This window comes from Zophobas morio, unplaced genomic scaffold (assembly GCF_036711695.1).
Source record: "Zophobas morio isolate AGI-343-1 ecotype UQ-CSIRO unplaced genomic scaffold, CSIRO_AGI_Zmor_V1 ptg000030l, whole genome shotgun sequence".
NCBI classification, from domain to species: Eukaryota; Metazoa; Arthropoda; class Insecta; order Coleoptera; family Tenebrionidae; genus Zophobas; species Zophobas morio.
In genome coordinates, this window is record NW_026972135.1 from 13272796 (window position 1) to 13286304 (window position 13509).

The window sequence follows — 13509 nt, forward strand, 5'->3', positions numbered from 1 at the left end:
AGTTAACAATCGCCCTGTAGTACATTATGTAAACAAATTTTGAGGAAATCAAAAGGAAATCATAGGAAATCAAGAGTGTTCGAACAGTAAGTGCTCCATTCCGGCGCACGCGCGAGTGAGCGGAAGTAGTACGCTACTGAATGTAAAAGGTGCATGAGTGAACGGTTTTCCTCTCGCGTGTTCCTCGTTGTACTTCTCAAAATCAGGCTACCAAGAACCAGGGGCCCCTGTCACCGCCAGCAGGATACTCCAGGTTAGTGGTACTTCTCAGTTATTCTCGGTCCTTCGCGCAAAGTTAAGTCACGGCACCCCGCGTGCACATTTGGTCCTTCGAGCCGGATCATAACCTCAAATTTGTCGGTTTATCGGTTTCTCGATCGACGCTTTATCGCGTATCGCCGCAATGACTAACGCAGAATTGTTGCAATCTCAAATTAAGAAGCTCGCCGTACTGAAATCTACACGGGAAAAGTTATTTGCTCAAGTTCAAAACTGTTATGACTCCGTGAAGAGAACCACCGTTGATACAGCTCTTCAGTTCAAGCCTCGGTACGAAAAACTAGAGGTTATTGAGATAGAAATGGATAAGACTCAGAATGCAATTATTCAGCTAAATGCAGATTTATTGGATAATCGCCATGCTCTCGAAGTCTGTAAGGTGCAAACAGCTTTCGATGATTTAGTATTTAACACACGTGGTCGTTATTTAGACCTGGTGAAGACACAACCTCCGCAGCAAACCAGCAGTAATTCGGTCGCCAACAGCAACCAGCATTTGCCCAGAATAAATATCCCTACGTTCACCGGTCGCATCGAAGAATGGTCGGTGTTTTTCTCACTGTTCGATTCGGTTGTCCACAAAAACGATGCGTTATCAGAAGCTGAAAAATTCCAGTATTTGCGCTCTTATCTGCGAGATGACGCATTAACAGTCATTGCCAATTTTCATTTAACCCCCGAAAATTACGCACTGGCGTATGAGGCATTGCAACTTCGCTACCAGAATAAAAGACGGTTGGCGACTCACTACGTCAATCAACTTCTAGGTTTTAGTCCTTTATCATCCCCAAGTTCTAGCAGTTTGAGACATTTTTTGAATATTCATTCGAATTCCATTAATGCTCTTAAGGCTTTGAATCTTCAAGACCTTGGTGATTTTTTGCTGTTTCAATTATCGTTTGCAAATTTGGATCCTCTATCTAGAAAAGCTTTTGAGAATAGGCAAAGTTCAAATTCCGTTCCCAGCTATCAGGCGTTAATTGATTTCATAACGGATCAGAATCGAACGTACGAACTTCTCTCTCAGGACACAAAATCACCGAAATGTAAATCTCTATCAGTTAAGTCATTCCGTGCTTCACTCATGACAAATGCCAAATCCGATGCCTCCTCTACGTGCTCTGTCCCGTGCGTGCTCTGCAAAGGTTCACATCCCTTTCCGGCATGCTGCGAATTTCTCCAGAAAACAAATGAACAGAAATATGATACGTTGAAGAGATTGAGACGATGTTTCAACTGTTTGGGTGCTCATAATCGAAATGAATGTCAATCTCGTAAAACTTGTCGTATTTGTCACAGCAACAAGCATCACTCCGTGTTACACCAGGAGTCCAAGGTGGATACCTCCGAAACTAGTACTTCTCCCTCTGTAGAGGAAAGAAAATCTCCCGTTGTGTTTTCGTGCAAGACCTCAGCGGAGCGCAACACTGTTTTACTAGCGACTGTGACAGCCCAGATCCAAGACTGTAATGGAGATTATCACAAGATAAGAGCTGTGGTTGATCCCGGCTCTCAAGTATCAGTGATTACTTCATCAACGGCGCAACATTTGGGATTAAAAAGAAGCAGATCTCCCATTGAAGTTACTGGCATCGCCAGTTTTCCTGTCCGAACTCAAGGTCTCATTCGTACCACTCAGGCTCTAGAACTCGTGCTGATGTCGTAAACGTTCACGCTGTTGTACTTTCGGATATTCCTAATAAATTTCCTAGTCAGACGTTACCTTCTCACATTAAGGATCAGTTCAGTCATCTAACGTTAGCTGATGAAAACTTCCATCAAGCTGCTCGAGTTGAATTCTTAATTGGAGCAGATCTATATCCTCACATTTTATGTAATACGCAGCCTAATGTTATTCAAGGACAACCCTCTGCCATTGACACAATCTTTGGATGGATAATTATAGGCTCGAGTTCATCTTCAACAAATTCCCCCTTGTGTTCTCTTCTCACATGCACCGATTCTCTTGATGATACCGTTCGTAAGTTTTGGGAAACTGAGACTCTCGCTGATAACCTTTCAGTCTCCAATCCTGAAGATGACTTTTGTCAAGCTCATTTCAAGGACACGCACTATCGCGATCGTTCAGGCAGATATGTGGTATCAATGCCAGTCCGTGAGCAGCGCTCGCCGCTTCTCAGCAACCGAGAGACAACTCTGAACACTTATCTCAAAATGGAAGCTCGAATGTCTCGGCGTCCCCAACTCAACGCTGCTTATATTACTTTTCTCCAAGAATACCGCGATCTCGGACATATGCAACTAGCCGCACAATCTTCCATGTACGTAATGCCTCATCATTGTGTTCAAAAGGAAACTAGTTCAACTACCAAAGTGCGAGTTGTGTTTAACGGATCCTCCTCTGACTCAAACGGGACAACGCTTAATCAGGAACTTCTGCCCGGTCCTAAGCTACAAAAGGATTTGAGCCACATTCTCATGAATTTTCGCCTTCATGCTATAGCAGTCACAGCGGATATTCAACAGATGTATAGACAGATTTGGTTGAATCCAAAGCAACGTTATCTCCAGCACATATTCTGGAGGCCAGATCCCGCTTCTAATGTGCAGGAGTATGAGTTAAAAACAGTGACATATGGTTTAGCACCATCAGCATATCTTGCTCAACGTGTCCTTCTCCAGCTCGTCGAGGACGAAGGGCATGAGTTCCCATTGGCAGTACAAGCTATCACAGAAAGCACCTATGTGGACGATATTGCGCATGGTGCCTCTACAGTTGAGGAAGCGAAGTCGCTACAGTTACAACTCGCAAACCTACTCAATCGTGGCGGTTTCCAGCTGAGAAAATGGGCTAGTAATGATCCAATTGCTCTAGATCATGTTCCAGAACAGCATCGTGAATCTCCGTTGAATTTCTCAAGTGACGATCCTTCTATTAAGATTCTTGGATTACGGTGGGATCCTCGGTCTGATACTTTCACCTATTATGTACAAGAATTTGATTCTCAAGTTACCAAGCGCACTGTTCTTTCTTATATCGCTCGAATCTTTGATCCCATGGGGTGGTTATCTCCAATTGTATTTTGGGCTAAGCATTTTCTGCAACAGATATGGATCTCTAAAGTGGGCTATGATGATATCCTGCCGCCTTCCCTATCGGAGGCTTGGGGAAGGTTTTCTTCTCAAATGCGGTGTCTACGCGCACTTAAAATTCTTCGATACATTCTCCAAAGTTTGCCACGTTTGCTCTTGGTGGGATTCTCGGACGCTTCCTCTAAAGGATACTCCGCTTGCATCTATTTACATGCGTATGATTCCAGTAGCACTTGTAGGAATTATCTTTTGAAGGCCAAGAACAAAGTGGCACCCCTCAAGACATTGACTATTCCTCGATTGGAACTCTGTGGAGCGTTGTTATTATCTAGACTACTTCGTGATGTGATTAAATCTCTTAAAGCCGTAAGATTTGAAAATGTTCATCTCTATACCGATTCTCAGATTGTCCTTGCATGGCTCCACACCTCTCCTCATCTTCTCAAAACCTACGTGGCCAATCGTGTAGTTCGCATATTAGAGCATACATCTCTTCACCAATGGGCACACACAGTGTCGAATCAAAATTCAGCCGACTTTGCGTCTCGAGGATTATTTCCCGAAGAGATCCTGGATTGTCATTCCTGGTGGAATGGACCAGATTTTATGCGGAATCCGCCGTCCAAGTGGCCCGTAAGCGACGATAATTATGTCGCACCCGAAGAGCTCCCTGAGCGTAAAAACGATCCTATAGTTTTGCGCATCCAAGCCGACCCAGAAAATCCTCTGTATGAAGTTGTGTCACGATTTTCTTCATTTAGTAGACTACAACGCGCTTTCGCATTTATTCGCCGATGGCTACTCCGAATAAGATGTCCCGAGATGAAGGGTCCACTCTCAAGCGAAGAGATGCGATACTCGACCTTATCGCTTGTGCGTCTCACACAGCAAAACCATTTTTCTCTGCTTATAGAAGAGTTGCGTTCCAAAGGTCACACCACAACTCCATTAAGGAAGCTGTTCCCATTCTTGGATGCAATGGGTATAGTTAGGGTGGGCGGACGGCTACGACACTCCGCCCTTCCCCTAGATGCGAAACACCCTCTGCTTTTACCTCAGAAAGCTCATCTCTCGGCTTTAATTTGCGACTACTATCATCTGTACGCTTGCCACGCTGGACCTAGAAGCGTGCAGACGCTTATACAGCAGAAGTTCTGGATAATATCGATTCGATCCCTCCTACGGCAGCGCATTTTTCGCTGCATTCGCTGTTTTAAGTTTAAATCGAAACCTGTATTTCCCTTCATGGCTGATCTACCACCAGCTCGAGTTCAACCTAACAAGCCGTTTTCCTCTGTTGGCATTGACTTTGCCGGACCCTTCACGGTCAGGGAATGTCGTCGACGTAAGGCCCACACATACAAAGGGTATCTCTGTTTATTCATATGTATGTCTACGAAAGCGGTCCATTTAGAAATGGTCTCGGAACTCACCACGAAAGCCTTCTTAGCCTCGCTCAACAGATTCACCGCACGCCGTGGTCTACCCTCTGACATATACTCTGATTGCGGACGTAACTTTCTCGGCGCCGCTCGCCACCTGAGGGAGGTGAGTCAGTTTCTACGTTCGCACTCCTCTGAGATAACGAGTTCCTTAACTTCTTTGGAGATAAAATGGCATTTTAACCCTCCAGCCGCCCCCAATTTTGGCGGCCTATGGGAGGCTGCGATCAAATCCGCAAAGAGTCTCTTGTATCGATCAATCGGCACCTCTCTCTTAACTTTCGAAGAGTACAGCACGCTATTTTGTAAGATTGAGGCGGTATTGAACAGCCGTCCCTTATGTGCCGTCACCTCTAACCCAGAAGACGCTGTAGATTACCTAAGCCCTGGACATTTCTTAGTCGGCAGACCGTTATTGCAACCTCCTGAAGCTCCCTTGGAGGACAACTTGAACTGGACCTGTCGGTGGCAACTACTCTCCCAGCTGTATCAGCGGTTCTGGAAGAGGTGGTCTACGGAGTATCTCCATACTCAACTCCAACGTCAGAAGTGGAATAAGGATCAACCAAACATTCAACCCGGCGCCATTGTCGCATTGTATGGCGCAGAAACTACCCCCCTTTCATGGCCGTTAGGACGCGTACAAGAGGTACATCCTGGAACCGATGGAGTCGTCCGTGTGGCCACAGTGAAAACCTCGACCGGTTTATATACGCGTCCGGTAAACAAGCTCGTGATTCTCCCAACCCAATTCTCAATGGAGAATTGAGTGAGCTCTCATAATGTGCATAAAGAACTCTCTTTAATTTTCGTTTAATTTTTCGTTAAATTTTGTTAAATTTGGTGGGCGGTTATGTTCGAACAGTAAGTGCTCCATTCCGGCGCACGCGCGAGTGAGCGGAAGTAGTACGCTACTGAATGTAAAAGGTGCATGAGTGAACGGTTTTCCTCTCGCGTGTTCCTCGTTGTACTTCTCAAAATCAGGCTACCAAGAACCAGGGGCCCCTGTCACCGCCAGCAGGATACTCCAGGTTAGTGGTACTTCTCAGTTATTCTCGGTCCTTCGCGCAAAGTTAAGTCACGGCACCCCGCGTGCACAAAGAGGAAATCACAGGAAATCATAGAAAAGCAAGAGGAAATCACAGGAAATCAAAGGAAATCAAAGTAAATAAATCACAGGAAATCAAAGGAAATCAGAGGAAATCAAAAGAAATCGGGGGAAATCAACAGGAAATCATTGTCAAAAGGAAATCAATTGTACACTTGATGGTCGGCGGTTTACCCCTCGCCTCTCCCTGACGATATCGTTGCAAGTCAATCCCTGCTTGTCTTCAAAAAGCGGTACGACGAACATAATGCATAGGCCAAGTTATTAGGCGCTTTGTAATCGTAGTTCACTACTCGTGAGCGCGGGCAGAACAGACTTCGGTCTCTGCCCAATCTCTGAATTTAATAATAATAATAATAATAATAATGTAGCTTCATTCCGGCGCCAGGCAGATTCTACAATTGACCCTTTTCCTGTAAGCAAAGTGAGTAGATATTATATAAATTTCAATGATACAGAGTGAGACAACATCGCGCAGGCGAAGTCAGATTTTTGGAGCGCCAAGTTTAAATTAACCAATGAGCGACAGATTACGCATGTGTAGCCGGTTGCATTCTGTCAAAGCGGTTTGTTGTCACAGGCCTTTGCTCTGCTGCCGGAGTGCCGGATACTATTTCCAACGTGGTTTTGAAGATGCGTGCGCACGGAAAGTCACTATGGAAGTTTTACGATCTTGCAGGAAAAGGGTCGATTACAACTTGAAAAAAAATCATTTGAATTTCGACACTTGTCGAAGCTGCAGAACTATATTTTCTTTTATCTGGTAATGACTGAAGTTATTTTCTCTTAGTTGTGCGTGTTTTAGGAGCTCCTTCAAATACTACGTCTTTGAATGGGTCCATTTTACGATTGTGCTCTTTAAAGTATTTTTCTTGAATAATTTAGCATTTACATTCCGTATAGTTTTCAGGACACCTCCTTTGTAATCAGACCCATCTTTCGTTTCATATTAAATGCCCAATCCTGGAAAATATTCACCACTTTTTCATCGGTCGTTTCAAGAGTAACATCATTAAATACAAAATAATTCTGTTATGAATCGTGACTTGGTAGGCAACTAACAATACCACGTTATTATGAATTCGTCTAAATAAACAATTTAAAAATCGATTTTACTTATTTAACTACAGCAAAATAACACACGAAACAATGAACATTAAAACCAAACACAAAAAAATAATGTAGAATTTTATTTGTCACTCCTTCAACAAAGACAAATTGTATGAAATAAGGTATTTTTTCAGTTACAATTGGAGATTAGTAGTTTCACGAATCCACGATAAATAAATCTCCACCTTGGTAAACACAAGCGGATGATTGTGATGCGGATGACAATCATGCCCATGCCCATTTGCATAAAATATGACGTCATTAAACACCCCAACTTGTTCCTTGTTTTGTTCGTCAATCGCCGGACCTCCATAATCCACCCCACACATATCCTTCCCCTCTCCATCATAGCCACAAATCTGGGTTTCATCCAGACTTACCAAATCATTCAATTCTGGAAATTTATTCTGGCACTCGTCGATGGAAATGATGGTTAGCTTCAAGCGAGCTAACTGATACCCTTCAGGTTTGCCGTGACCTAGTCCATGGTCGACGTCGTCGTTCCAGCCGATGGCTGTTAATTCGGTGACTTTTTCCTTCCGGAAGTGACCTAATTTAACTGGAGAGAGAGAGTCCGTGAACTTGATGGACTGGGAGACTTGGAGTAAGGCGATGTCGTTCTTGCCAGTGGTGCTGTTGAAATTCGGGTGGATGATTATTTTGGAGGTGTGATAGCGGTTAGGAGAAGGATTTGGAGACTGAATGCGTACTCCGAGGTCCACGACAACGTTTTTGGGGTCTCTGAAAATAAAATGTATAAAGACTGCTGAAAAAAACTGTTTTTACATTTTACTTACGTTGTTAAAAGACAGAGTGCAGAAGAGAGAATCCATCTAGAACCTATAACACTTCCAAGACAGAATTTCACGGATATGTTTTTGACGAGGTGTTTGATGCCTGCTATGTAAGGTAAAGGGCTGCCTATAGGTTCTCCACCAATCATTCGAGTTCGCACTACATGGTCTGAATAAACTAAGTTACCTAAAATATCCCTCAAAGTCAAATACGATAAGACAACTAAATTTTACTAGTCGTTGTTACCACATGTTGCAGCAAAGAGTATAAAGGAGAATGTTGTGCCCTTCATTGTTTCACTTTTACAAATACTTATAATTTGTGTGTCTTTATATAGACACATATAGTATAAATAGGTTAAAAAAATAACGCTTATCTTTATTTCGCTCAGAACGTGACTATTTTTTTTTATGAGTTTTTGGAAAACAGAACGTTTAATGTGAAGGTATTCCCCATCAAACAAAGTGATATTTTGATTGCTGAACTGCGTCAACTACGTGCAAAATAGTGGTAAAATTTTATTGTTTTCTATATTTGCAAACAAAAACAACTTTATAGTGAATGGCGTCGTTTATGGTTAATTTACTACAGGTTTAAAATCAGTATAAATAAAATGCCTTTGAACAGAACGATAAATTATTTTCTTTCGTCTTGAAAATTGTAAGACAATGCGGAATTTGATCATAAAATTTAAAGTTTGAATAATGAAAGCTTAGTAGATTATAAAAATTGTACAACTCGCACTGAACCTACGTTGCTTGCCTGCAAAAGACTCTCTTGGAAAAAGTTAAAGCACCCCCACACCCAGTCTCATTGTTTTTCTTCTGAAATAAGAAATAAATCTAGGCCTAGGTTCTACTATTTCCCACTTCCACTCTATAGAAGAAGAAATAATTAACCCTGAATGCGCTGAATGAAAGGTGGAACTTATACTGTACAGGAATAAAATTTGTCGTTAGAATGAGAAGAGGGCGGGTGGGTGGGGTTAGTACTTGCTAAGATAGGGCTGATTTTGGCAAATCTTGTATTGGTAAATGACATTTTCTTTAAGAAAATAGAGGTATTACACTCAAAAAACGTGTCATGCACTATTTAAGCAATTTTTATGCCCTGTAAAATTGTAAAATAAAATTCTAAATAAACTACATTAAAATAGAGCACTAACTGGTAAAAGTTCATACATTGATTAAATTAAACTATATAAATACGTGTATTTAATCAATGGATCATATCACACTAACGCATTTTCTAATTCTAGAAATAAAACTAAAATAGCGTGGCAATTAATTAAAAATGAAACGAACACGAATAAGGTTGGTGCTTTCAATGATTATATTATTCAGGTCGATATTGAGAAATATATTTCTGAACCCGTATTAATGGATGAACTCCTTAAAGACTTTTTTATTAACTAAATATATAAAATAATTAGTTTGTAATACTAATTTTCAACCAATAAATTACTGTAATCAAAATATTTGTAATACGTTTTCTTTATCGTATCACATCATACGATGTTATTTATTGAATGTTTTAAAACGTCCTTAAAATAAAAAAAAAATATTAAAAGCAACTAAATATTTTAATAAAATCAAAGTTTAAAGCAAAATAAAACGATACAAAAACAATAACTTTAAATTAAATGTTGAAATTGACGACTTTCTGCCTCTAAACAACATTCTGCTCGATGAAGTAGACCCCTACTTGTTACTAGTTGTAAAATTTCTGGGTTAATCCCATCACAATCTACCCTAATTCTTTGCTCAAAGTCTTTTAAGTCTCTTAGAGTTTGCTGACACGCCTTATCAGTGAAAATTTCCTCGAGATGCTATCACAGGAAACAAATTCTTACAACTGAAAAAACAAACTGACTGGACACACAAGTTAAAATACGACGTTTATAAAGCCCACTCTAATGGAAAATATTAACGTGTTATAGCTTGATATCTGTAAAACACTTAAATAAAATCATTTAAATCCCGTATGTTGTAACTACTTTTTTTCTACTGTTATTTTATAACCATTCTTAGCTTTTCCTACAACGTGTATGAATAGATCTATATCTTCTATGGCTTTGTAATTCGATGACTTTACCCTGTAGGACCTCAAAAACGTAGACAGTATTATTTTCATTGATAGAAACGCATATCTATAACCTGCAAGCCAGTTCACAGTTAAAATAATGCATAATTTACCATCAAGTCTCCGACGTTACCTATACAATTTCTAACACCATAACTAAATGGAATATACGAGCAAGCCGGCCGTTTTTCGGCCTCTTCTGGCAAAAACCTATCAGGATCAAATTTTTCCGGATCAGGCCAAAATTCTGGTCGTCGGTGTACCATAGCGATAGGAATGATAACTCTAGCATCTTTGGGAAAAACGTATGGACCTGGAAACAAAGTTTTCTACATTCTGTACTAAAATAATGCAGCTAACCTAAGTGAACATTTTCATCTACAGATCTCATAACGAAAGGTATGGGTGGGAGTAATCTCATCGTTTCTTTGATGACTCTTTCCAAATACTGCATTTGATTCACGTCTTCTAAAGAAGGATCTCTGTCACTATCACCAAATATGGAAATCAGTTCTTCCTCGATTTTTTTCTGCGATACAAATGTAAAACAACGTCAGAATACAGAACAAGTTAGTACCTGCACGTCTGGATACATTCCGAGTACTAATAAAGTAGAACTGAGAACAACGGCGGATGTTTCTGTTCCAACGAAGAACATAATCTGGCTTTCTTCAAGCACGTAGTCGTGCGGTATTCCTTTTTTGTGATTTAAGTCTATCAAATGAGTCAAGAAACGTTTCTTTGTTGATACGTCTCCTAGAAAGTAAATAAATACAAAAAAAAAAAATCTTGTTTGTCATTTTTTACCATCATCGTTATCTTGGGTAGTTTTAGGCACTTCCATTAAATCAATCATCTGAAAAACCATTTTAACGAATTAAAAATTTCAAATAATTTGCTACCTTTTGCATGCAAGAGCAGTTTTGTTTCCAAAGTTTGTTTAATTCTTTCTTTAAGGGAGACAAGTTCCAGAAAATATCAAAATGTAGAAGTGGATGGAAAAAACGTTTCATGAGTATTTCTTCAATTCTTTAACACTTAAGATTAGCCAAATATGTTACATAAATCGTGCTTTACCTGAAAACTCCTGATAAATATTGTTGCGTCTTGATTATAGACGGACTTACATCCGCTAATGTTTCTAAAACGATAGTCATTTCAATAAATTTGTTTTTTTCGAGGGATAAAATTACCACAGCCGGCGTCAAGCGTACATTCCCAAACAGATGGGTAAATATCATCAGTTTCTTTTCCACAACCGTCTTTAAATTTTTCTGTAAACACTTTAGCGTGTTTAGAGAAAATGTCAACGAAACTGTTGATAAGCGTAATATTAAACGTAGGATTAATATTTTTTCGATTTTTTTTCCACAGTTTAACTAAAATCAAATTTTAATGGAACAATTGCACGTACTTAATTTACCAACCAGGAGCCGCTGCTAATGCTCTTTGGAAATAACCGGTCATTAAATGGTAAAAGTTGCCTTTGTCCAAGAAACGTGTCAACAACAATTTTAAATATTCCGGTTCTGTTGTGCTTACATACAGCTCCGGCCCCAACCACACTTTCAAAATAGAAGGGTAATCGGTGAAAAGATTTTTTAAAAATTTATGAACTCCTGAAATATTTTGTCATAACAACTGTTAAGATAAACTTTATTTTTGGAACTTACCGTGAGGTCCTTCTGAAATTAAGTGAAAACTTCCCAATAAAGGTAGTGCGAATGGTCCTGGTATTTTCGAAGAATAATAATAAAGCCATCTTCTCTTCCAGTTGTAAATTAAAACTACTGTTAAAAATAATACAAGTGTCGAAGAAAACAATTTTTTACTACTGTAAAATAAGGACACAAACGTTTCCATGATAATGACTGTTTTACACTGATGGTTTTGACTTACGCCCCACCACACTTAAAAATCGAACTGATTACCGTAAACAACAACAGACAAATTGTCAGGTAAAGAGTAAAGTGGGTGCGCCTAAAAAGGCCCACTTAATTTGAAGGCGTCGAAACATTTACGTATAATTGATTATTTTTCATTTTGTGTATATCACTTACTTTAGGAACTTTATAATTTTAATAAAATAAATTAATAAACAAGATCTGACGTTCTTCAGCATAAGATGGACGTATAAACGTCAGATCTTTGTCCTCTTTACTCAAACCGATGCATTCTTCATATACATATCTAGAACACATTAAGCAAATTCGCATGTCTATCATTTTATCCTCTTCGCATAAATGGCAATACGACGTTTCAGTCACTTTCTTCTTCTTGGGTTTTACTATTTTTGCTTTTGCTTTATTCTTTTTTTTAAACAATGACTTCGTGAATTGTTGGGCTCTGTAATTCAGAGCTTTTCTTCTTGGAGTGTCTTTTTTAACTTCAGTTTCAGCTGTTGCTAAGATCTCTTTAAAACTGGCATTCCTGCAAGAAGATGTCTCCTGATCTAAAACCTCTAGTGATTGTGGGATCCTGTTAAAACATTCATTCTTACAAGATGATCTACTCTGGTCATTGGCATTGGAACTCTCTTCTCCTTCAGATGATGAAGTATTCCGCAGTGAATAAGTGGCACTATCTTGAGAAGAAGGCTCTGAGATCTGACGTTTACGTGACCACTTGATCCATGTTGTGGGTCTATTATGTTACTAGGGACATTCCTTTCCTGTTGTTCTCCATTGCTTTCATTGTTGCAGTTATTGTTGATGGGATTAATATGAACTTCATTTTTGGCAACTCTTACTAGTCTGCAAATGCAGAATCTGGTTTGATATTCGGGTCGTATGGATATATTCCTGTGGCCCAAAAGCCGGCCATGATGTTACTTGGACTGACCGTTTTCGGCCAGACTTTGGAAAAGATTAGAACAAAGGCTGCTTTATTAATTCGATGATGGGGTTTATTCGTCCAATAAATGAGGAGTTCATGCGTAGTGTTACTCGGTAGGCAAAATAAAATAACACCATGACTTTCTGCAGCCTCAACAATACTGTAATCGAGATGAGAAAAGGCCCCACAGAATATTAATAAAAGTTTTCCTGGTGTCTTAAATTTTGCAAAATAATCTAACCATTTGACGAATGTCGTTGTTGTCGTGCTTGCTTTTGCTGTCATGTCAAGGACTGATCCAGGAGGCAGATTCATAGACCATTCAAGCTAAACTAACGATAAAATCTGTTCAATTTAGCTGCTCTAGCAGCATTCAAATGTTGTGCATTTCGGCGCGAAAGTTGTGGATGACGTTTCAAAAATAACTAATTTTACTCAATGTCGTTTCTTTGGCCTGCAAAAAAGACATTGTATTTAGGTCCATGTAAATTTCCTTATGATATGCAAGATTACTTACATTTTCACTCAAATTTGTAGGTACACAAATTCTAAAAAAGCCTAAAACGCACGTTCTTATAGCACAGCACTTGAGCATGCATGCTTCGAATAATGATTTATATATCGCCTTTACGCATGTTTGAAAACAGTGTTGAACGTGTGGCCTGTACTTTAGGTTCATATACCTTCGTCGTACAGCATCAAACCGAGTGACGGTGGGCCTATTTTGAAACCGGGCCGTCTTAGGCGCACCTACCATAGACCGCAAGTTGAACGTTAACTAGTAACTTGTACTTACTATTTTTA

At 39.7% G+C, this 13509-nt stretch overlaps 3 protein-coding genes across 3 annotated transcripts; 1 reads left to right on the forward strand and 2 right to left on the reverse strand.

The window, feature by feature from the left end:
• The first annotated feature begins 403 nt into the window (after positions 1 to 403).
• On the forward strand, positions 404 to 5544 carry LOC135138605 (uncharacterized). Its single transcript, XM_064068584.1, has 3 exons — positions 404 to 653; positions 711 to 1941; positions 1992 to 5544. Exons 1-3 carry the CDS (start codon positions 404 to 406, stop codon positions 5542 to 5544), a joined length of 5034 nt encoding a protein of 1677 aa, XP_063924654.1.
• A 1540-nt stretch (positions 5545 to 7084) lies between these two features.
• Positions 7085 to 8869, reverse strand: LOC135138274 (trypsin II-P29-like). The gene is made up of 3 exons (XM_064068216.1): positions 8035 to 8869; positions 7791 to 7974; positions 7085 to 7734 (listed from the first exon to the last, which is right to left on the reverse strand). Exons 1-3 carry the CDS (start codon positions 8129 to 8131, stop codon positions 7128 to 7130), a joined length of 888 nt encoding a protein of 295 aa, XP_063924286.1. The 5' UTR covers positions 8132 to 8869; the 3' UTR covers positions 7085 to 7127.
• Positions 8870 to 9351: 482 nt separating this feature from the next.
• On the reverse strand, positions 9352 to 11759 carry LOC135138066 (cytochrome P450 4C1-like). Its single transcript, XM_064067914.1, has 10 exons — positions 11544 to 11759; positions 11298 to 11489; positions 11064 to 11249; positions 10948 to 11011; positions 10773 to 10899; positions 10678 to 10726; positions 10448 to 10626; positions 10231 to 10399; positions 10004 to 10183; positions 9352 to 9944 (listed from the first exon to the last, which is right to left on the reverse strand). The coding sequence occupies exons 1-10, from the start codon at positions 11731 to 11733 to the stop codon at positions 9781 to 9783; spliced, it is 1500 nt and encodes a 499-aa protein (XP_063923984.1). The 5' UTR covers positions 11734 to 11759; the 3' UTR covers positions 9352 to 9780.
• Positions 11760 to 13509: the final 1750 nt, after the last annotated feature.

What these genes read in the sequence shown, in the direction of transcription:
- LOC135138274 (XM_064068216.1), bottom strand. Translation starts at nt 8,131, where the DNA reads ATGTGTCTATATAAAGACACACAAATTATAAGTATTTGTAAAAGTGAA. An exon ending in ACTCTTTGCTGCAACATGTG is followed by an intron (nt 7,975 to 8,034) that starts GTAACAACGACT and finishes GGGATATTTTAG; the next exon opens with GTAACTTAGTTTATTCAGAC. An exon ending in GCACTCTGTCTTTTAACAAC is followed by an intron (nt 7,735 to 7,790) that starts GTAAGTAAAATG and finishes TTTTATTTTCAG; the next exon opens with AGACCCCAAAAACGTTGTCG.
- LOC135138066 (XM_064067914.1), bottom strand. Translation starts at nt 11,733, where the DNA reads ATGGAAACGTTTGTGTCCTTATTTTACAGTAGTAAAAAATTGTTTTCT. An exon ending in ACTGCTCTTGCATGCAAAAG is followed by an intron (nt 10,727 to 10,772) that starts GTAGCAAATTAT and finishes ATGGTTTTTCAG; the next exon opens with ATGATTGATTTAATGGAAGT. An exon ending in TACCCAAGATAACGATGATG is followed by an intron (nt 10,627 to 10,677) that starts GTAAAAAATGAC and finishes TTTACTTTCTAG; the next exon opens with GAGACGTATCAACAAAGAAA.
- LOC135138605 (XM_064068584.1), top strand. Translation starts at nt 404, where the DNA reads ATGACTAACGCAGAATTGTTGCAATCTCAAATTAAGAAGCTCGCCGTA. An exon ending in TCGCCATGCTCTCGAAGTCT is followed by an intron (nt 654 to 710) that starts GTAAGGTGCAAA and finishes GTCGTTATTTAG; the next exon opens with ACCTGGTGAAGACACAACCT. An exon ending in CTAGAACTCGTGCTGATGTC is followed by an intron (nt 1,942 to 1,991) that starts GTAAACGTTCAC and finishes TAAATTTCCTAG; the next exon opens with TCAGACGTTACCTTCTCACA.